This window comes from Vicia villosa, linkage group LG2, assembly GCF_029867415.1.
Source record: "Vicia villosa cultivar HV-30 ecotype Madison, WI linkage group LG2, Vvil1.0, whole genome shotgun sequence".
In the NCBI taxonomy this organism is placed as follows: Eukaryota; Viridiplantae; Streptophyta; class Magnoliopsida; order Fabales; family Fabaceae; genus Vicia; species Vicia villosa.
The window spans coordinates 203,675,149-203,696,592 of NC_081181.1; the positions used below are offsets into that span (position 1 = coordinate 203,675,149).

The 21,444-nt window shown below is 31.7% G+C and overlaps 2 protein-coding genes across 2 annotated transcripts; one reads left to right on the plus strand and one right to left on the minus strand.

Annotated features, from left to right (window-relative positions):
- Positions 1–3,023: 3,023 nt before the first annotated feature.
- On the minus strand, positions 3,024–3,696 carry LOC131651112 (uncharacterized). Its single transcript, XM_058920781.1, has 3 exons — positions 3,426–3,696; positions 3,209–3,315; positions 3,024–3,086 (listed from the first exon to the last, which is right to left on the minus strand). The coding sequence occupies exons 1-3, from the start codon at positions 3,694–3,696 to the stop codon at positions 3,024–3,026; spliced, it is 441 nt and encodes a 146-aa protein (XP_058776764.1).
- Positions 3,697–11,931: 8,235 nt separating this feature from the next.
- Positions 11,932–13,764, plus strand: LOC131653656 (NAC domain-containing protein 72-like). The gene is made up of 3 exons (XM_058923908.1): positions 11,932–12,226; positions 12,409–12,677; positions 12,774–13,764. The coding sequence occupies exons 1-3, from the start codon at positions 12,046–12,048 to the stop codon at positions 13,347–13,349; spliced, it is 1,026 nt and encodes a 341-aa protein (XP_058779891.1). The 5' UTR covers positions 11,932–12,045; the 3' UTR covers positions 13,350–13,764.
- The last annotated feature ends 7,680 nt before the right edge of the window (positions 13,765–21,444 follow it).

The window sequence follows — 21,444 nt, forward strand, 5'->3', positions numbered from 1 at the left end:
ACATTAAGGATAATGTTCTGAATGCATTTGCCACCTTTCATTCTTGTAAGAGAGGGTCATTTCCTTTTAAGTTCTTTGGAGTGAAGGTCGGGTAGTCCTAGAAGAGTGAACATATGGAGGGATGTTATTGACAATATGAAGAGAATATTGTCCACTTGGAAAAGAAGACATTTTTCTATGGGAGGTAGAGTGGTGATTATAAACTATGTTTTAAACTTAATTCCTTTATATACCCTCTCTTTTTACTAGGCTCCTAGCAAGGTTATTGAATAGATCAAAAGCATTCAAGGTATATTTATTTGGAGAGCTTTTAAAAATAGGAAGAAGGTTCATTGGGTTAGTTTAGACAAGGTTAATATGGCCAAAGATAAAGGGGGTTTACGCATAAAGAATATAGAAATATTTAACAAAGCCTTACTCTTTAAGTGGAAATGGAGAATCATAAAGGAGAAAGATGTTTTGTGGTATGGAATTCTTGTTCATAGGTACAAAAAACCAGAAAAGATTTTGCTCATCAAAGATAAAAGATTGATTAGAGAAAAGTAATTTTATTTGGCGGATGGATCTAATAACATTGGCTGCTAACAAATACCTGTAGAAAAATAATTTTTCTGATAACATTGTGTGTCATCTTGGAGAAGGATCTAAAACAGCTTTTTGGGACAAAAAGTGGTTAGGTGATAAAACCTTGAAAGAAGTTTTTCCAAAAGTTTTTTAGTTAGCAGGTAACACTTTTCTAGCATAGCAGATTCAGGGTTCAGGTTTGGGTCGGTTTGGAATTGGATCTAGCAGGTTAACATTGAAGATGTTGACGGCGTTATCACTGATCAGGTGTAGGAATTGAGAAACTTGTTACAGGATGAGGAACTAGATCCTACTGTCGAGACAGTTTCTCCTAGTTGGCTGACAATTCTAATGTGTTCATTGTTAGTTCCAATGGTTTTGTGCTTCAAAAATTTGTATGTCGACCAGTCAAACTTATGGCAGATCAAAGCACCTTCAAAAGTGCTCATATTTGGTTGGAGAGCGATTCTTAACAAGCTTCCAACTAGAGATCAATTGGTGAAAAGAGGTGTAATTAGTAGTGATTATATTAATAGCAGAAGGTGTGCATTATGTTTCCAAGAGGATGAAAATAATCATCATTTATTTATCGACTGTCACATTGCTAGAAGATTGTGGGATGTTGTCCTGAATTTGGTTGGAAGGCAAGTAGGAGGCATTGAGTGGAGTTTGTCCACTTTCATTTATCATTGTCATCAGTGGAAGCGAACGGATTCACGATATTGTCAGTTTGATCTGGTTGTCAACAACTTGGAACGTCATAATTTCAAGTAATGTTGTTATGTTTCATAAAGGTTTTTTCAACTTTAAAAATTGTCTTTTGTCTATCAAATCTTTGTCTTGGAAATGAACAGCTTTAAATTGCAAAAATCATTTTAACTGGTTTTTTATCTTGTACCTCAATTTGAGTATCCCTTATATTCAATTGCTTGAATGAAATGATCACTTATTTAAAATTAAAAAAAATGGTTATAGTTAAATATATGAAAACAATATTGATCTTAAATAAAATTCAATCTCAAAACAAAATCATGTTATTTGGAGCATGTCAGAATCATTTTAAGATGACATTCACCTTAGATTAGTTATAGTTCAATTTTAATAAAATATTAACTACAATTTAACCGTAAAAAACATTTTATAATATTTTATTTAAATACATATTAATTATAATAAATTTTAAATCTTATATGGTATCCGTACGCTTTCAAAATCAGTTATACACTTCTCACAGCTATCTAGATTACTTGCACTAAACTCTAATAAAATTAGATTACTTTTATTATTCTCTTTACTAATTCATTTTTCTTATTAAAAAAAAAAAAAAAGAACTATCTACATAAACAGGAATAAAAAATCCAAATAAGAGTTATCCCTTCACCAGTTAAGCAAATTATACTGTTCAAAAAGGTGAAGAAACAATTTTCTAGTTTTGTGTTAGGCAGCCAAAAACTAATGCTTGTGCTCTCAAGTTTGGCTAGACACCAGATTGTCGTTTTTCTGCTAGGCACCTACAGAACATATTATCACCTAATTCATCTGCATGTGGTGCCGCGCTTTACCCTAATTAGTGCTTTCAGACACTAACTCTCAATTTTGTTTTTGTTCCTATACCAGAGAAAGAAAGAGAACATTATGCACTGTATTTGTATATTTTTATCACTTATTTTTTTATATATTAGTTTCTTCTTTGTTCTAAAGCTCTTTTGCTTAATTTTAAGTGTTTCGTTTTATTAACGGGTGACTTCTTTGATGAATTTATTTATAATTATATTTGAAACATATTGAATACTGAATATAGTTGATTCTCTCAATTAGTATTTAAATTTTGTTAATCATATTCAAACTTAAGTTTAAATAATTGAACTCATTTGCTTTATTCTCTCTTTTTTTTTCTTTTTTAATTTTGTATCCTTTAGTAACCTCCTTTATTAAAAAAAATATATCGAATTTGAGGAGAGAAAACGTTTGAAAAACCATTATTTAAAAATTGGAAAAAAAAAACCTTTATTTTTTGTTCTATTTGATGACAATGAAGTTCATTTTCTTTCATTATCCTCTCACATATACATATTAGCAACAGACTATAAAGGAGAATCACACATATCAAACAAACGAGAAAAGAGAACCTTCAAAGACGTAAGACCAATCTAACAATCATTCCAAAAACGAAAAAGACACAATTTCCCAACTTACAAGAAAGAGAATCAAAGAATCAAGAATGTCCAAGGAACTTAGCACCACAAATCCCACATACATCCCTCCACCAAAGAGAAGACTTGGATAATCCCTTATTAACCTCATTACCACACAAAGCATCCAAACCCTACCATATCGATAAAGAATCAACTTATGCCACAACGCCCTTGAATTTGTAAGGAACCTCCAACACCACTTACTCATCAAAATATAATTAAACAACTCAATATTCTTCATCCCCTAAACCTCCCTCCTTCACACTAAGGAAAATCCGATCCCAACTCACCCAACACATCTTTCTCCTCCATCACAACTCCCATCACCTATCTCCCATAAAAAATTCCGTTGAATCTTAATAATGTCTTCCATCATACACTTAGGCGCTTTATAAAAAGAAAGCATAAAAACTAGAAATACTATTAAGCACAGAATTTAACAAAGTTACCTTTCCCCCAAAGAAAGCATAAATACGACTTCTATGATTACTCCCAATACGAATTCCAAGGAATATGAAAGAAATCTTCTCAATTTGACAAGTCAAAAAGGAAGAAGCTGCAATCAACAAATGATTATCCAAATGAATTCCATACAACTTACTCTTATTTAAGTTGATGCATAAACTTGAAGCCAACTCAAAACCTCGCAAGATAGCCTTAGTGCACCATAGATTATTCTGCGGTCCATCACAATAAGAACCGTATCTACCGCGAGCTGAAGCATCTCAAACCGAATATCATTCGCGATCTTAAAACCTTTAAAGGAACCCGACGAAACTGCATGCTTCATCATACCCGCAAAACCCTCTACAGCCAAGAGAAATAAGAAAGGAGAAAGAGGATCCCCTTGATGTAAGCCTCTAGAAGTCCTGAACTCATCTGTAGGACTTCCGTTTACCAAAATGGAAACCGAACTAGAAAAAACTATCCAAGTCATCCAATTAGAATCAAACTCCGTCTACAAATAATCAATCATAATTTTTTATTACTTAAAAATAAAAATAAAATGTTCTCTCTCCTACTCTATTACAACTTTCCTATGAATCAAATTAAAAAAAAATTAAGTAGTGGGTTCGATCCTGTCATGGGCACGCAACAGTGTTAAATCTCTTGAGGGAGAGTTTTATCGCCTATATGGTCCTACCCAGTTTAAGGGATTAGTCTCTGCAGTTGCGCGCAGAGGATATCCTGATTTATACCAAAAAAAGTTTATAAAAAATTTAAAATTTTTATTTATATTTTATTACTTCAATGTTTTTAAAAATATAAATTTAAGTTTATTATTTTAGTATTGTGCAATATCAATTTGTAATCCTCTTTTTACATTTATATGTAAATACAATACATAAGAATGTGAATTTAAGTTTATTACTCCCTCCGGTCTCAAATATAAGTAAAAAAAATAAAATTCTATGGTCTTAAATATAAGAAAAAAAATCAATATTTATTACATTCAATGTCACTATTTCAAATATACCCCTACAATTTTTTACATTTTAAATGTTTGCAACAATTTCCAAAGCAAAAAATAGGGGTAGAATTAAAAAGAGAGTAAGAATTAAATGCATTGAAACATTCTCCTTAAAGGGTGAACTTTTTGCAAATTTGCTTATATTAGAGACCGGAGGGAGTATTTTATTACTTGCGCAATATCAATGTGTAAACCTCTTTTTACATTTATATGTATATACAATACATCAATGTAACTAATTAACTAATTGTACATACCAATGAAACACCCCCCCCCCCCCCCCCCCCCCCCCCCCCCCCCCCCCCCCCCCCCCCTTTTCTTTAAATCTTCTTATTTCTTTTAAATAATTATCCTCAATTATTCAACCGCTTTTTCAGAAGTCTTCTTATTTAATGGAAAAATATGATTTAGACTTATAATTATTGACCGGACTTTAGCTAATTAAGATCTTCATTATGCACGTGATGTTAGCCAAAACTAAAGTTTGACATGATCTCTCAAATCCCATATAGTAGGATTCACGTCAAACTTTATAACAAGAAATGTATTTATGGCTGCACCAAATTTTATAGCCTCCAACTTTGTATATAAATTATATTTTGAAGTGATATATGCAAATATTAAGTACTCCAATATCGTTATTGAAATTTACCAAAAGAAAAAACAATCAATTAAAACAACTTTATAGTTTATCCCATTCTAAGATATGAAATGACAGCTAGTGTAGTCAATACTAATCAAGAAGAATACTCCCTCTGTCCCAAAATAAGTGTCACATTTACTTTTTAGATTCATTGAATATTTAATGTATCTGGTCTCTATACAGACTAGATACATTAAATATTCAATGAACCTAAAAAGTAAATGTGACACTTATTTTGGGACGGATGGAGTAAGCTTTATGGGAGAATCTTGGAAAATGCTAGCTATTGGAAAATTGACTAATTAAGGTTTTGGTAAAGAAATGTACAAATGGAATAAACTAGTCAAATATGACCGTACGAATTTTCCTCCATATATACTAGTCATAATAAAGGAAGCATGTAAGAAGAAGGACTATATATGAAGATGATATTTCAAGAAAATTGTATAGTTAACAATAGCAAAGTTTGAATTTCAACGAATATGGTCTGATCTTGGGTCATGGAACGGCTAACTTGATTTAGCCTCATACTTGATCTCCAAGAAACTATATGTATGTTTATACACAAGTCGAATGTGAGTATCAAAAATATTAACGTCATGGCTCTAATGTTAAATCCTAAAGCGGTCACCGCTTCATTTTTGGCTTTAATCTCTAAGGTTGCTAATCCTATTTCTTTGGATGAATATCGTCCAATTTGTCTTATTAGTAGCATGTATCGGATTTTATCTAAGTTGTTGGCGACAAGATTGAAGGGTGTGTTAGGCAAGCTTATCTCTACTTGCCAATCTGCCTTCATTCCTAATCGTAACATGTTGGATGGGGTTCTTGTTTTGAATGAAACGTTGGATTATGCGAAGAGGTTTAAAAAAGTTGCATGATGGTTAAGGTAGATTTTGAGAAGGCGTACGATTGTGTGTCGTGGGATTTTCTTCATTATATGCTTGTAAGGATGAGTTTTGGGGTGAAATGGAGAAGTTGGATTGAAGCTCTTGTATTCAATAGTTCCATGTCTATTTTGGTAAATGGTAGTCCTACCCGTGACTTTGATGTTTTTCGAGGTTTAAGACAAGGTGATCCGCTATCACCTTTTCTTTTTTTGTTGGTGGCGGAAGGTCTATCGGGTATGGTCAAAGTGGCTTCTTCTCTAGGTGAGTTTAAGGGTTTTGTGGTGGATGGTGGTGCCAAATTGGAAATCCTACAATTTGCGGATGATACCGTGCTTGTGGGTGAGGACTCTTGGAACAACCTTTGGACGTTCAAAGCTATTCTTAGGGGCTTTGAGCTTGCTTCCGGTTTGAAAGTTAATTTGTCTAAAAGTAGGCTTTTCGGAGTCAACTTAGACCCTAATTTCATTCAAGCCGCGTCGTCTTTTCTTAATAGTGAGGTTGGTTTCTCTTCTTTTGTGTTTCTAGGGATTCCGGTTGCGATTAATCCTAGAAGATGTTCGAGTTGGAGACCTATAGTGGACAAATTAAGGAGAAGATTAGGAGGTTGGCATCATAAACACTTGTCGATAGGTGGAAGGGTGGTTCTCTTGAATTCCGTTCTATCTAGTTTGCCGATATTCTTTTTCTCCTTTTACAAGGCTCCTAAAGCTATTATTAAGGAGATTATTGCCATTCAACGTTCTTTCCTATGGGGGGGGGGGGGGGGGGGGCGAGGAGGGAAGGAAGAAGGTGTGTTGGATTAGTTGGGACAAAGTGTGCCATTCTAAGAAAGAGGGAGGTTTAGGGGTGAAACATTGTGGAAGATTCAATATTGCTCTCCTTTGTAAATGGAAGTGGAGAATTTTGAATGGAGGGAATTTTTTTTGGACTAACTTTCTTTCTTGTAGGTACGGCGATATAAAGAGAGTTATGCTCACCGCTCCATCCTTTCACTCAAGAAGTAGAGTTTCTCTTTGGTGGAGGGATTTTTGTTCGATAGGTGCGGACTCTTCAACCGATTCGTCAAATTGGTTTGCTTCATCTATTTCTTTAAAGCTCGGATCGGGTTTTTTCATCCTTTTTTGACTTGATTGTTGGTTGTGTAACACCCCTTTTTGCACTATGTTCCCAGATTTGTTCCTTTTGGTCGAGGATTCACATTGCAAGGTGGCGGACATGGGTTATTGGAATGGAGATATTTGGAGGTGGCATATGCCTTTTTTCCTTGGACCTTTGGACCGGGCAGCCGCGCTTCAATGTGATGAGCTTTGGATTCTTCTCACTCCGGTGCATCCCATTATGGCGGAGATTGATGGTTTCAAGTGGTGGCGCCACGTTTCCGCTTTTTCGGTTAGTAACGCTTATGATTTTTTATCTTTGAGCGTTGTTCCGTTGTCACCCATGGAATCTTCATTAGGATTGGTTTTCTCTAGTCTTTGGAAGACCAAAATTCCTAATAGAATTCTTATTTTTGGTTGGAGATTGTTATGGAATAGGCTTCCAACAAAGGTTGAATTATCGAAACGTGGTATTTTGAATAATCCAAATGATTTGCTTTGTCCTCTATGCCTTGATGTAGAGGAAGATTTAAATCATATCTTCTTTGAGTGTTCTTTTACTAATGTTTGGTGGAGGAAACTTCTTCTTTGGTTAAGATTGATTGATGATTCCGCGATTGTTTCGGTATTGGGGCGTCTTTGTTGGTTGGAGGAGCATCTTGGTATGGTGGGCGGTGTTGATTTGAGATGGTTCTTCGGTTTAGTTTTTTGTTGGATTATGTGGAAGTGTAGAAATGATGTTATTTTCAGTGGGTTGGATGTGTCCTCCTTTGATGGATTATTACTTATGAAATCCCTTTCTTGGAATTGGTTTAGTGTGTTTTTTAGGAACCATTGTAATAGGTGCCGGGAGGATTGGTTCCTAGACCCGAGACTTTTTTTTTTTATTGTTGGTTGGGTTGCTTACCGATTTTTATCTCTTTGTATTTGGGTTAAGCACCACTAGTACTTTTTCAATCCAATTTTGCTTATAAAGAAAAAAACCGGTGATGTTTCTCTTTTAGAGTAGTTGATGAATCTAAAAGTTTTAATAAATGGAGAGTCAAAATAATTTATTATGAATATTTATAAAATATCTCTTGTGAATGAGTAGAGAATATCAGATTTCTAAAAAAAACTATATTTTTTATTTTCCACCAACATTTTTAAAAGGTTATTGATTCCATTTAAATTAAAAAATAATTTATTAAACATCCATGATACAATTTCAACCTTGATATTGAGAACCATAAGTCTTACATAAAAATATTACGTATAAAATTAAAAGTAAAAGAGTATTTAATATGTTTGTAAATTATATCAATGTAGATAGTTGTTATTGTTTGATAAATAAATTGTCAATAATTTTCTTGTGCGTGTATATAAGAAGCAGGGATATTAATCTATTTACCATGGGCTCAATGAATTTATATAAATTATTTTAGATAAGATAATATATATATGATGTGGGGTGAGCTGTCCCCATGGCTCACTATGTAGATATGTCTATTTACAAGAAGGTTTTTGTACTTCAAAATCTACAATGAATTTCTCATAAAAAAATCTTATCGTAATAATTAGAATGAGTTTAATCGTCTGTATATTAAAGGATCTCTTGACATATCTCTCTTTTTACAGTTGAAAATTTTACATTTATGAAAAAAAATTATAAGTGATTAACGAATGTGTCACGTTAAAGTACATGTCATTCTAATTCTAAATATATTTTCCTTTCTTTCTGTGTCACTGACTTAAATGTGATGTAAAAATGGTGTAGATATTATTAGTTATAAGTATTAGTGATTAAGTTTCACATTATAAAAAAAAAAAAGTTTCACATTATCATTATCAGTTTAAAAAAAACTCACATTAATTATGAATAAATGAAATGTTAAATGTATTAAAGAAAAAAAACCTAGATTTAATATTTTAAATTTTGAATGGAGATGTGTCATCCTCCTCTCTTATAATTCTAGAGTATTGACCTCTTTGTCGCTTTCCCAGTACATAGATAAGTCCATTAGAGATCAGAATTAAATTTTGATGAAAGCACACATTATACAATATGTCTAGCTAGTTAATTACACTATAGCTATAACATATTCAACATTGGTAATTAAATTTCACTGGACCCTAACCTTAAATTTCTTTGATCAACCATTAAACTAAACTAACCCATATACTAAAAACTCAAATGTGAACGTGTCCACAAGTTAGTCCCATTCCCAACCTTTCAAAACAATACAAATTAACACCCTATTGACTACATTGCCTCTCCATTCAATCTTCAATTTATTTCCTACAACTTGTCAACCACACATTATCTACATCTAGCATACTTGTCAAAACACCACCACCGTCTTTCACATAATTCCACACTCATCACCAATAAACGTAACACCAACCCCTCCACGTGCATGCATACCCTAAGGCCTAAACTAAATATTTATTTTTGTATGCATCTATAGAGTTATATTTTCTTATACATAAATTTGTAATTTCTATATTAATGCATATATAACAAAAACCAAACGATACCGATCGCACTAATTTGTTTCTTTTCGTAACGCTAAGACACATTTCATGTAGCTCAAAAACGTCACCATTCAAAGAAGAATAATAACACACCACTATATAATATATTGACCTTGACCAGCCACGTCATCACTCTTTATTTAAAACCACATATATTAATTTGATATAAATTATATAATTATACATTTCGTACCTATAAGCGTGTTCGTGGAAGTTGATGAGTGAAAGAAACACCTAAAGAAAGATAAAAAGAAAAAAATATTATAAAAGAAGAAAAAAGAAGGGCACGTGTCGATTGCAGAAAGCACACACCGCATGAACTTTATGTGATTTCATTTTCAATATTGGTTGTAATAACAAAAATCCAGCCTAACTATGAAATATGTGAATCTTTCACATGGACACGTGCATGCACGTGGATGCTTTTTGTGCGTCTTCTTCGTAGTGACGTGGTTTAAACTCATGCGTGGAAAATGACTTTGTGCCTCTATAATACTGTTGCTGTTTTGGCAAATTTAATCACACACAAATGGTGTGTCAGAAAGTGCATGATTTTTGGATGAAAATTGTGCTTCTAGAACATGTATTTGCATTTACACGTGTCATATTGATCTCTTTGGCTTTTTAAATAATTGAGTAAAATATTTAATTTACTGCATCATCATTTAAGGATAATTCATTGAACAACGTATGGGTAATTAAATTTTTAAGGACCATTTGTTAGTAATTATTGAGGTTAAATACAATGTAGTACCAAGTAAATTGAGAATTTTACTTTAAAATTTGTAAGTCAAGAAGAAAAAGAAAACACGTTTTAGATTTGTTAAAAATTAAAATACTGAAAAGTTTTTGAGGGAGGTCTGCTCGACAGGTGATAGGTGGTGGAGGTCGGCTTTGGCTCGGGCTCGTTCCATTTATAAATTTCAAAAAATTTACTTTCATTTTATTTAAAACTTTCCCTCCAAATCTCCTTTAAATCTCTTAATTTTTCATTCGTGTTCTTTCTTTTAATTTTTTTGTTTAGTCCAAAGATTACAACAATCATCAAAACTTTTGATAGTATAATATTCATGTTACCACAAAATTAACATCAAAACTTGTTAAATTTCAATACAGTTATATGATTCCTTAGTTAATCCTACAAGTAATATTTAATAAGAAATTAGAAATTGTTTAGTAAAAATCTAGATAAACAGGACCATAGTCTATCAATCTCATTATGAACCGTCTATCGTTTATATCCATGCACTAAACCTTTCTAGTAACAATGACTGTGGCTGCATTTTCTGTTTCAATATCATGAAGTCTTCCGTTCATCTTTTTGACCAATATTTTTATCAGAAATGCTAGAGTTACACCAAAATGTAACACCAACACCATATGTATATACTATTTGATGTACATTTGTTTTTTAATAATTTTTTTTTCATCTTGGGTTTTGTGCTAACATGTAAATGGTTTGAAAAATTGTTACGGTGTATATACGATGTAGCCAAATTGAGTGTAAAGGTAGCAGACCTTTATTTTTATACGTCAAAGTGTGGGAAAAGGTAGAAATATGGTTGGGAGTTTTGGATAGATTAAATATTGAGGAGTTGAAGAATTTTGGAGAAAACTTCGACAAAATTATAACCGTAGAAGAACGCTTAACGGTGGGGATCATTTAGATAGCGGTTGTTTGGATTCTTTGGACAACTAGAAATGCTATCTTATTTAAAGATCACGTTTTCAATTTTGATGAGTGCTTCACCGCGATAGTCTTAGCTTCTTGGAAGTGGTTTTGAGTACTTAACGGTTCTTCTAAGAATTGTAATTTTCATTAATAGAATATCTTACCTCTCTCTTGTATAAAGAGGTAATTGGTTTCTCTTGTATCTCTTTATGATTAATATACCATTATTTAGTGAAAAAAAATAAGAGTGTTATGGAGTATTTATATAATTTATATAGAGTGAATCACATCGTCTCAAAATTTATAGTTGAGTTAAGTCAAAACTCTAATAAATTATAAACCTTATTTAAATTTCAAAATTAGTTATGATTTTAATTAAGCTATCTATAAATATAGTTTACATAAATGACTTCGTCTAATTTTTAATATAAAAAATTCATTTTATAACTAATATATATTGTTTAAATATAAATAAAAGATATATTCCTTATTCAATGCATTTAAAAAAAATTATAATATAGAAGAAACAGTAATTGGCATCCGTTTGATGGAAAAATGATTCAGTGTTATAGATATAGATTATAGACTCTTGTTCTTTTAACTTTCGTAAGTACAAATGAATATCCTACATTGATTTGTTTTTTATTTTTAAAAAATAAACAATTTTTTTACATCCTTTATTTGACTTTATGCAATCTAGGGATTGCCACGACCGTATCTGATCCAGATAAGATCAAGCGCAGGATGCTTTTTAGCACAAAACACATGGCAATTCCCAAGAGGTGAATAACTCAAATGGTCCCCACATTTCAACTCTAAGACAAATATTACCGTACCAATTTCAATCCATACGTTCACTATAAATAACCCCCATGTCTACCGTTTACAGAGAAAAAAAAAAGAAAGAAAATTCAAAGAGATAACATTTCTTCTCTCTAAAAAAACCTCACCTTCTCTTCAACTCAAATTACTTCATCGTTTCTTTCTGAAAAAACAATAATGGGAGTTCAAGAAAATGACACCCTTTCACGATTGAGTTTACCACCTGGTTTTCGATTTTACCCAACCGATGAAGAACTTCTTGTTCAATATCTATGTCGCAAAGTTGCTGGTCATCATTTTTCTCTTCAAATCATTGCTGAAATTGATCTCTACAAATTTGACCCATGGGTTCTTCCAAGTAAGTCTCATCAAAATCAAATCAATTCCCCTAAATATATTTCTGTAGCACCGACATCTCTAAAAAAATATCAGTATCAGCCTTAGTATATCTCTGAGACTGATACTAACATAGTAACCCCTTGTGATTACGTTTAATTATTTTTTTTAAGTGTTAATTCTAATTATGATTAATTTGTGTAGGTAAAGCCATTTTTGGTGAGAAAGAGTGGTATTTCTTTAGCCCAAGAGATAGAAAGTACCCAAACGGAACTAGACCCAATAGAGTAGCTGGATCTGGGTATTGGAAAGCCACTGGAACTGATAAGATTATCACAAACGAAGGTAGAAAAGTTGGTATCAAAAAAGCACTTGTTTTCTATATTGGAAAAGCTCCTAAAGGCACCAAAACTAATTGGATTATGCATGAGTATCGTCTTCTTGATTCTTCTCGAAACAACGGTGGCACCAAGGTATTCAAACAGCGACACAGCATGTTGTATTTTATCTTTTATTTTTATATTTTTGAAAAATTAATATTTTACTGTTTTATTAAATTATTATTGCAGTTAGATGACTGGGTTCTGTGTCGAATATACAAGAAAAACTCAAGCGCACAAAAAGCGAATCCAAACGGCGTCGTTTCGAGCAGAGAATATACACAATACAGCAACGGTTCTTCATCATCTTCTTCCTCTCACATCGATGAAGTTCTGGAATCACTTCCACAAATCGACGACCGTTGTTTCATGCTGCCACGTGTCAATTCACTGAGAACGATGCAACACCGTCAACAAGAAGAAGAGAAGCTGAATCTTCAAAGTAATTTCATGGATTGGTCTAACCCATCGTCGATTATGAATACTGTGACGGAGTTTCAAGAAGTGCAGACTCAAGGAATGGTGAATTTTGGTGGTTGTAATGACATTTATGTCCCTTCTGTTTCCATGGTGCCGGAGAAAAAGCCGACGGAGGAAGAGGTTCAGAGTGGGCCGAGAGCAAACCGGGTTGGGGATTCTGGTTTATTTCAGCGCGGTGGTTCGAATTCGAATGATTTCGCTCAAGGAATGGGGTATTCTAATTCGGTTGACCCGTTTGGTTTTAGATACCCGGTTCAACCGGTTGGGTATGGGTTCGGGCAATGAACTTGATAGGAAAATTTGTTTTTTTATGGTTTGTAATAGTGAATGTGCATGTGGTGTAAATAGGTGGGGATTCTTTTAGCCTAACAAGTTCGCTTTTAGGAAAGTGGAAAAATTTGAATTTTGGTCCTCATTTTCGGCTAGGGATATATTTGGAGGTGGAGGGAATTAACATTCTATGAATCTAGGTTTGGGATGTTGAAAAATTAATTGGTTAGGAATCGTTGTAGTTTTTGGCTACACCAGCTTATGTTTAGCCACATGAATCACGTTTTGTTGTACTTGAAAATGAACTAGATATTGCATTTGTTTGCAATGTTAGGCTTTGGTTTTAATCTTGATGTGGTCCTTTTAGCTAACCACATCAATGATATACAAGTAATGCAATATTATTCAATAATATATTCAAGTTTTGTTATTTTTTTTTTTTTACAATGGAAAATTATAAGTGGACATTTTATTGGGTTTGAGTAGTCTATAGTTTAATCAATCTAAAAAAGTTGTGAAGGTCCATTGGAGAATTGTATTGGCTAGTTGTTCGACCCCAAACTTATGCATGTCACTTTGTCATGGCAGGGGAGGTTTTCAAAAGAAGATCGTTTTTTATCCTCACAATTAAAGAGGGAATCGTCCCTTTAGTTAGTCGTAATTCTTAAATAATAAGATTGTATTATTGTTGTCACTTATTGATGTATTATTGTGATTAACAAGTCATTATTTACCTAGAATTCTTAGTTTCCATGTTGGATATACTCATCAATATGAACATGATTCTTGGACCGAAGTCATCTTAGTATATGTGTATACCTTTAATTATAAAAATAATAATTAGTATACGAATTTTAATTTGGTATTAAAGCATCCTTGCCTGAAGGCCTTTGATCCAAAACTTCAAAAATGTCATTCGCTGCAAAATCAAACAACAAAAGGGATTTTCCATCAACTATCTCTATCAAGTTGGATAGAGATAATTACCCTCTTTGTCGGTATTTAATATTGCCTATAATCAAAGGTTGTAGATTTAAGGGGTACATGCTAGGGACAAAGGCGTGTCCTAATGAATTTATCACAAATGCAAAATCGACCGAGAAAGTGAAATATGAATATGAAGATTGACAGGCATATGATCAACAATTCCTTGTTCGCTTGAAAAACTTGATGACTGCAAACATAACTCATACACATTAAAAACTCAAAACAATTTTGGAAGGAGGCTCAAAGTTTAGCTGGTGCGCATAGAAGGTCTCGAGTAACCTACCTAAAGTCTGTGAATCTATGTGCTTGCATGTATGAAGGTGATGCTCTTTATGTTGGTAACCTTCTCGGTGTTTTAATGTTTACAACGTTGATGCTTGTTGAAGACAGAGGAGGCATGTTTCCAACTTTTTGATGATAGTGATTAACTTAAAGATATCTCAAGCCTTATGAAGTAGAAGATTAAAGCTCTAGTGAAATGCTTATATGATTGTTATATCTAACAAAGGAACATGATAGCTTCAGGGTTATGAAAGAGAGAGTGTGAAAGCTCATCTGACCGTGTTTGTCTGAATGACCATAGTCTTGTAAAAATAGGAGAGTAACTCCTAAGATATTAGAAAACTTACACACACACCTAAAATGATTTTAAGGTCTCTCTTTACTTAAAAAATCACCTACGAATGTTTTTTGGGGCCTAATTAGTTTATTAGGAGAGTGTTTCATTGATTAGAAGACTTTTACCAATTAACAATCGATTATTTGAGATGCCTAATTGATTATCCTAATCGATTATCATATTAGTTCGTCCCATGAATTGTTTCCTTTTTAGCCACTTTTTTTCCAATATAAAGGATGTCTCCCCTCATTCCAAATTACACTAGAATTTGGATTTTTTTCTATTTCTTAATATTTTATCACTCTCTTCTCTCTCTTTAAATTTTTATTTTCGTCAAAGTTGTCTTAATGCATTTTAAGTTAAAACTATTTGTGAGGAAAGTGTTATACTTATGTCGTGCCACTGTTTTTTTTCTAGAGTGTTACACTCTTGATGGATCGAGTTTGTTTCTTAAAATTAACCATTGAAAAATCTCTGTTTGGTTATAGAACTCAGCCTACAAAAATTATGTTTATTGAGATTAGAATCTCTACTTGGTTCGTGAGTTCATATAGTGAAAAAAACTCTCTTTTAGTTGAGAGGATAAGCTAGTGTAAAATATATTGATTCGCTTGTATCAAAGGTTTGTGGGCATAACCTCTAAAAGCTCAAGTATTTAGTGGAACTCTCAAGAAGATCTCTTGGGGACAGGACTAGGTCAACATGCTCTTGAACCTGTATAAATCTAGGTTTCATATCTCTAACCCTATCTATTTAAATTATGTCATTCACATTATTATTTTTACTTCTTTCCGCTATTTTTATCTCTGATTTTGTCGATACTAATACAAATTGCAAGTAAAAAAATTCTTTAAGTTAATCATGAATTTCAAATACCACTCCTCCTTGTGGTTGGAGTCACTTGTCCAACAAGTGACATCATAGTATAAATCCTATTAAAGACTAATCTTCTCAGGAGGAAAATGACTTCAAGATATTCACGAAACAAACCTCATCCTTTAAAGGAGATGGTGTAGTTTGTGGAAAAAGATAATCAAGTTCTTCATAGAATAGATGGATCATGATATTTGGAATATTGTGAATGAAGGTTCATTTGTTACTACACACGAAGTTAATGGTATTGTAGTCAATAAACCTAAAAAAGGATTGGATCAAAGATGATGAAGAAATTTTGCAGTGCTGTTTGAAGGCAAAAAATATCATTAATACCACTTGGTCTTGATGAGTTTTTGTGAGTTTCTCATTGCGGGACTTCAAAAGAAATGTGGAACATCCCCCAAATTAACCATGAAGGAACTTCTAAGGTAATGAGGGCAAGGTTGGTAACATTAACTAACAAGTATTAACTTTTTATAATGAAACTTACAGATAACATAAATCAAATACAAACACGGTTTACCCATATTGTGAGTCATATGAGAACTCTAGGAAAAAATATTTTTAAATGAGAAAATGGTTATTAAATATGAGATGCATATACCATTGCTAGCAACCTAATACCACTACAATTTGTGAATATAGGGATTTAGCAACAAAGACACACACACTTTTTAGTAAATTACAGGAACATGATGTAACACCCTAATTCCCCAACGATAATTTTATAAAAATAATAGAAGGAATTAAAACAATTAGACATTAGGATATCACCTTCATTCATCACATATGCTCATATAACAAGATACGCAACACATAATTATATATTCATCATATCTAAACTTCATTTCATTTACTCGCAGCTGAAAAACATCAATAATATTTACTCTTAACTCTTCAACATAAGTTATAATCATCATAATTCAATATTAAATAAACATCATCTAATAAATACAATAAAATGGAGTTCTACAAGGGTTTTACTCCTAACATAACAAAAACAGACGCAATTAACCCTAGTGATACATATCAGAGCTGACAACGACTCATTCTACTCACTATGAGATAATCTCCTCGGCTAACCTCAATCTCAAGCTACTTCAAATTACCTGCGCGTTACCAACATAAGGATAACATTCAAACAGAAGGGGTGCGATATCATAACAATATAAGAAAGCGTATGATAACAAGTATATGAGAATAAAGTCATACACTATTCACCACTTCACAACACATCCACGTCATTTATTAACAAGTAGTATACAATTATTTTACAATATCTAATCCATCATCACATCATCGATTATACGAGTATTCATCACCAAACAGATCATCATCATTCATCATCAAACAACTCATCATCATTCTTCATTATGTAAAATGCAACTAGACCAATGACTATGTGAATGCATGTGGTACCAATAGGGCATACACCCTCATCACAAAATTTCCAATAAATAGAGGCATCAACAAGGCTTAAGCCTTCTTTGCAGTTTGCACTCAATCCACACAATGGGCTTGGGGTCATCTTAATTTTCCAATCCAGGCCAACGTGTTTGTCAGTCCAGCCCATTGTAATTTACCAATCTATGCCAACGTGAAAATGCAATGTATGCGGCTCAATAATGCAACAGCATAAAATGCAACACAACGACAATAATTATGCAACCACAAGGCGTAAGCCTTCAACAATGCCAACATAGGCCATCACTTCTTCGTAATCGCAAAACATCATCATACAAACATACACAACAACAACAACATCAAAATTCATGCAATATAAGTTCTACAACACATATAACAAGAATCATCACTAACGTACATCAATTTCATCAATTTAATAGAATTCTTCGTTTTACAGTCAAAATACGAATTTTTACGAAACATCACTACAAGAAAAACACTCCCTAGCCACGTGAAGTTGTGACGTGATTATCACGTGGGTAAAAAAAGTCAGTTGCGATGTGATAATCACGTCACTAATTTTTTTAATATTAAAATAATATACATAACGTAAATACTGTGGGTGCCAGAATTTTATTTTTATTTAAAAAAATTGCGGCGTGGGAATCACGTCGCAACCATAAAATTAAAATAAAAAATTAAAAAGACAATGGCGTTCACATGGGGGGAGATTGAAAATTTTCAAAATTTTAGTTGTGACGTGGGATTCACGTCGCAAAAGTTTAATAGGGAAATGGTCTGACTTGAGTAGGTGAAAGAAACAGCTTTTGCAGGTGAGAGAATATTAATTATTATGATTTTTGGGATGGTTGCGACATGAATATCACATGGCAAAGTTGTGACGTGATTTTCACGTCACTGATTGGAGCCATTCGTTCCCATTTTCCCCCTCTTCTCTTCTCTTCTCTTCTCTTCTTTTCTTCTCTTCCAATCTCATACCCACCATATCTATACATTCAAATCTAAATCTTTTCCCACAAATTTCTTCCAATATTGTATCAAAGGTAAATTACACCAATTAATTTTTATTATTTCATTTTTATAATTGTAACAATTAATATTTCTGTTTGTTAATTTACTTTTTTGTAAAGGTTTGTAGAGAAGAAGATTGAAGAAAAAGAAGGTTGAAGAAGAAGAAGAAGGATGAAGGTAGGGATGACAATGGGCAGGGTTTGGGCATGGTACTATAGTACCCGTCCCCGTCCCCGTAGTTTAAAAAAATCCCCGTACCTGAGCCCAAACCCGCGTGGGTATCCATATTCATGCCCGTACCAGTATCCTGTGGGTACCTCAATGTCCATACTCGTACCCGTTTACCCGCATTTATAGTAAAATTAAATCGTTTAATTACAAAATATCATATAATTTAAGTCTTTTTAACAATATTAAAAAAATTATGTATGTTATTGTTGAGTTAAGAAACAAATAAACACTTTTATTAAAATGTGTAATGATTTAATAGCGATATATTTTTTAAAAAATTTAGAATCATGCATTTTTATATAATAATATAAATGACATTATAGAAATAAGTAGTGTGGGTATGAGGCGGGTTAGGTAGTAAGGTATCCGTGCCCGCACCCATACCCGCATATTTTAATGGGTAATTACCCGTGCCCATACCTATTTTTATGGATATTTACCCTATCCAATATGGGTTTTTTGTGGGTACCCACTGGGGATGGGCCAAATTGCCATCCCTAGATGAAGGAGATTGAAGAAGAGGTATTTTTGTAATTTTTTTAAATAAATTTAATAGAATAAGTGAAATTTTTGTTTAAATATTATATTTTGTTTTGTTATAGATTAATTTAAAACGAAATTATATATATTTCTTATTATATATTTTGTTATAGATTAAACTTTTAATTTATATTTTGTAAAAAAGATGAAAAATAAAATAGAATATGGTAAAGAAAATAAATGGTATAAAGATATTATATAAGATAAAAATATTTAATAAAACTGTATATATTATTTTATAAATAGAATATATATTTTGTAAAAACAGAATATATTATAAAAACTAGAATTTGATTTTAATACACTTTTTATTTACTAAGTAAGAATAGAATTTACTAAGTAACAATAGAAATTGATACTCTTTTTAAAAAAAATTGTTTTGAAAAATGTGGTCTTCTTATTATTTACTAAGTAAGAAAAGAATTTGATACTCTATGTAGAAATATAGAATTTAATTTTCCGAGGATATCTTTGTTGGAACACTAGTACCGTGACTTTTCTTCAATATGAGTGATAATTTAATATATTGTCAAACGTGAGTACGTGACAAAAACTGCATTAACTCTTGAGCCACAAAAAATGACAGTATATATGTCAACTGCATTAACTCCTGATAATTTTAAAATTAAATTTATTTATTTATAAAAAATTAAGTTTGTATTAAACATGACATTAGGGTTGGAAATGAGTCGAGTCGAGTCGAACTGGCCTCAGTTCAGTTCGACTCGTTAAGAATTGGCCGAGTTCGAGTTTAAGACGAACTTTTTTTCAGCTCAAACTCGACTCGTTAAGAATTGGCCGAGTTTGAGTTCGAGTTCTAGTTTATCACGAACTTTTTTCAGCTCAAACTCGACTTATTAGAAGTTCACGAACATTTCGGTTTAACTCGTTAGATTATTTTTGTTAGATTCAAGTCGCTTATTTCACAGATTTAAAAGTAATTTTTTTTAAGTCTACTTATATATATATATATATATATATATATATATATATATATGACATTTAAAATTAATATTTTTAAATAAAAAGAATAGAAATAAAATAAAAGTTATAAGATTGGAATTTATACGATGTTAATTTTATTTGTAGAAATATTTTTCTCACATGAGAATATAAATTATCAATTATAACCGTTAGATTAAAATAAAATATGATACTAAGATTTAGAGCGAATCTTCAAACCTACTCTTAAAGACAATATAATCTATCTCATATATAATCGAGTTGACTCATGAACCTAACGAGTCGAACTATGTATAGTTCAAGTTCAGCTCATTTAGTTAACGAACTTAGTTTTTAGTCCATACTCAGCTCATTTGATTCATTAACCTAGTTCAACGATTTAATTTTCGAATCGAGTTTCAAACTATTTTCGAGTTAGTTTGGTTCATTGTCAGCCCTACATGACATTATTAATAATTAGAGTTAAAAGATAGTGCACTGACATGTAAAATAATTTTACACTGTCATCCAATAGAAAATCATAAATGTGTCATATCATTAAGTTTTTTTTTAAATAAAAAAATGGTTTAATTAGATACATGAGTTGTAATTGGTTGACAGTGTAAAAATATTTAACGTGCATTACCCTTTTTCTCTAATAATTAGTATGTGATCATGACATTAAATAATATACTAATAAAAAAGATTTTACCAATAAAGACACATTTATATTTTATTTACTGGGGTTCGATTTAAATAATTTCACTTGAATGTGCATATATTACTCTTTTTAACTTTAGATCTACAAAAAAATTAAAGCTTTATAATAATTATTTTTCCGGTGCATACATAACTTTTTAGAGAGTAATTATCATCCAAAAAAAAAAGAAGAATAAAATGAGAAATAAATTTTCTTAAGTTAATTGGAGGTCTGAAATTGAATTAAACTTAATAATGCAATTGTGGAAAATTTCTTCACAAATTTTTTTACGTTAATTTCTACAATTGTTTATATAAGATATCTGATTTATATTAATAATTTGTACTTGATAATATAACCTTTTAAAAAATAAAAAATATTTAAATTTAATTTGCAAGAACTAACTTTGTTGAAATAGTTAAATTATTGGTATATTTTTAGTAAATTTAATTTATTAATTTTATTATATTTTATTTTATTAATTTATATATTTTTAGTATATTTAGTTTATAATTTTAAGTTACTAATTTAATTTATATATTTTAATGTATTTATTTTACTAATTTAATTTATATATTTTAATATATTAAAATTATTAATTTAATTTATATATAATTTATTAATTGGGTTTCAAAAATTATTTTAAAAAAAAAGAATTAGTGACGTGATTTACATGTCATTAAATAGTGACATGGGAATCACTTCGCAACTCATTTCAAAACTACAATTATTAGTGACATGATTTTCATGTCACTAATTAGTGACATGAAAATCACGTG

Bases quoted from the DNA above. Each gene is read 5' to 3' on its own strand.
- LOC131653656 (XM_058923908.1), top strand. From the start codon at position 12,046: ATGGGAGTTCAAGAAAATGACACCCTTTCACGATTGAGTTTACCACCT. The intron at 12,227-12,408 runs GTAAGTCTCATC...TAATTTGTGTAG, and splicing joins TGACCCATGGGTTCTTCCAA to GTAAAGCCATTTTTGGTGAG. The intron at 12,678-12,773 runs GTATTCAAACAG...TTATTATTGCAG, and splicing joins GAAACAACGGTGGCACCAAG to TTAGATGACTGGGTTCTGTG.
- LOC131651112 (XM_058920781.1), bottom strand. From the start codon at position 3,696: ATGACTTGGATAGTTTTTTCTAGTTCGGTTTCCATTTTGGTAAACGGA. The intron at 3,316-3,425 runs GTGCACTAAGGC...TGTTGATTGCAG, and splicing joins GGACCGCAGAATAATCTATG to CTTCTTCCTTTTTGACTTGT. The intron at 3,087-3,208 runs GTAACTTTGTTA...TATGGGAGATAG, and splicing joins ATGCTTTCTTTGGGGGAAAG to GTGATGGGAGTTGTGATGGA.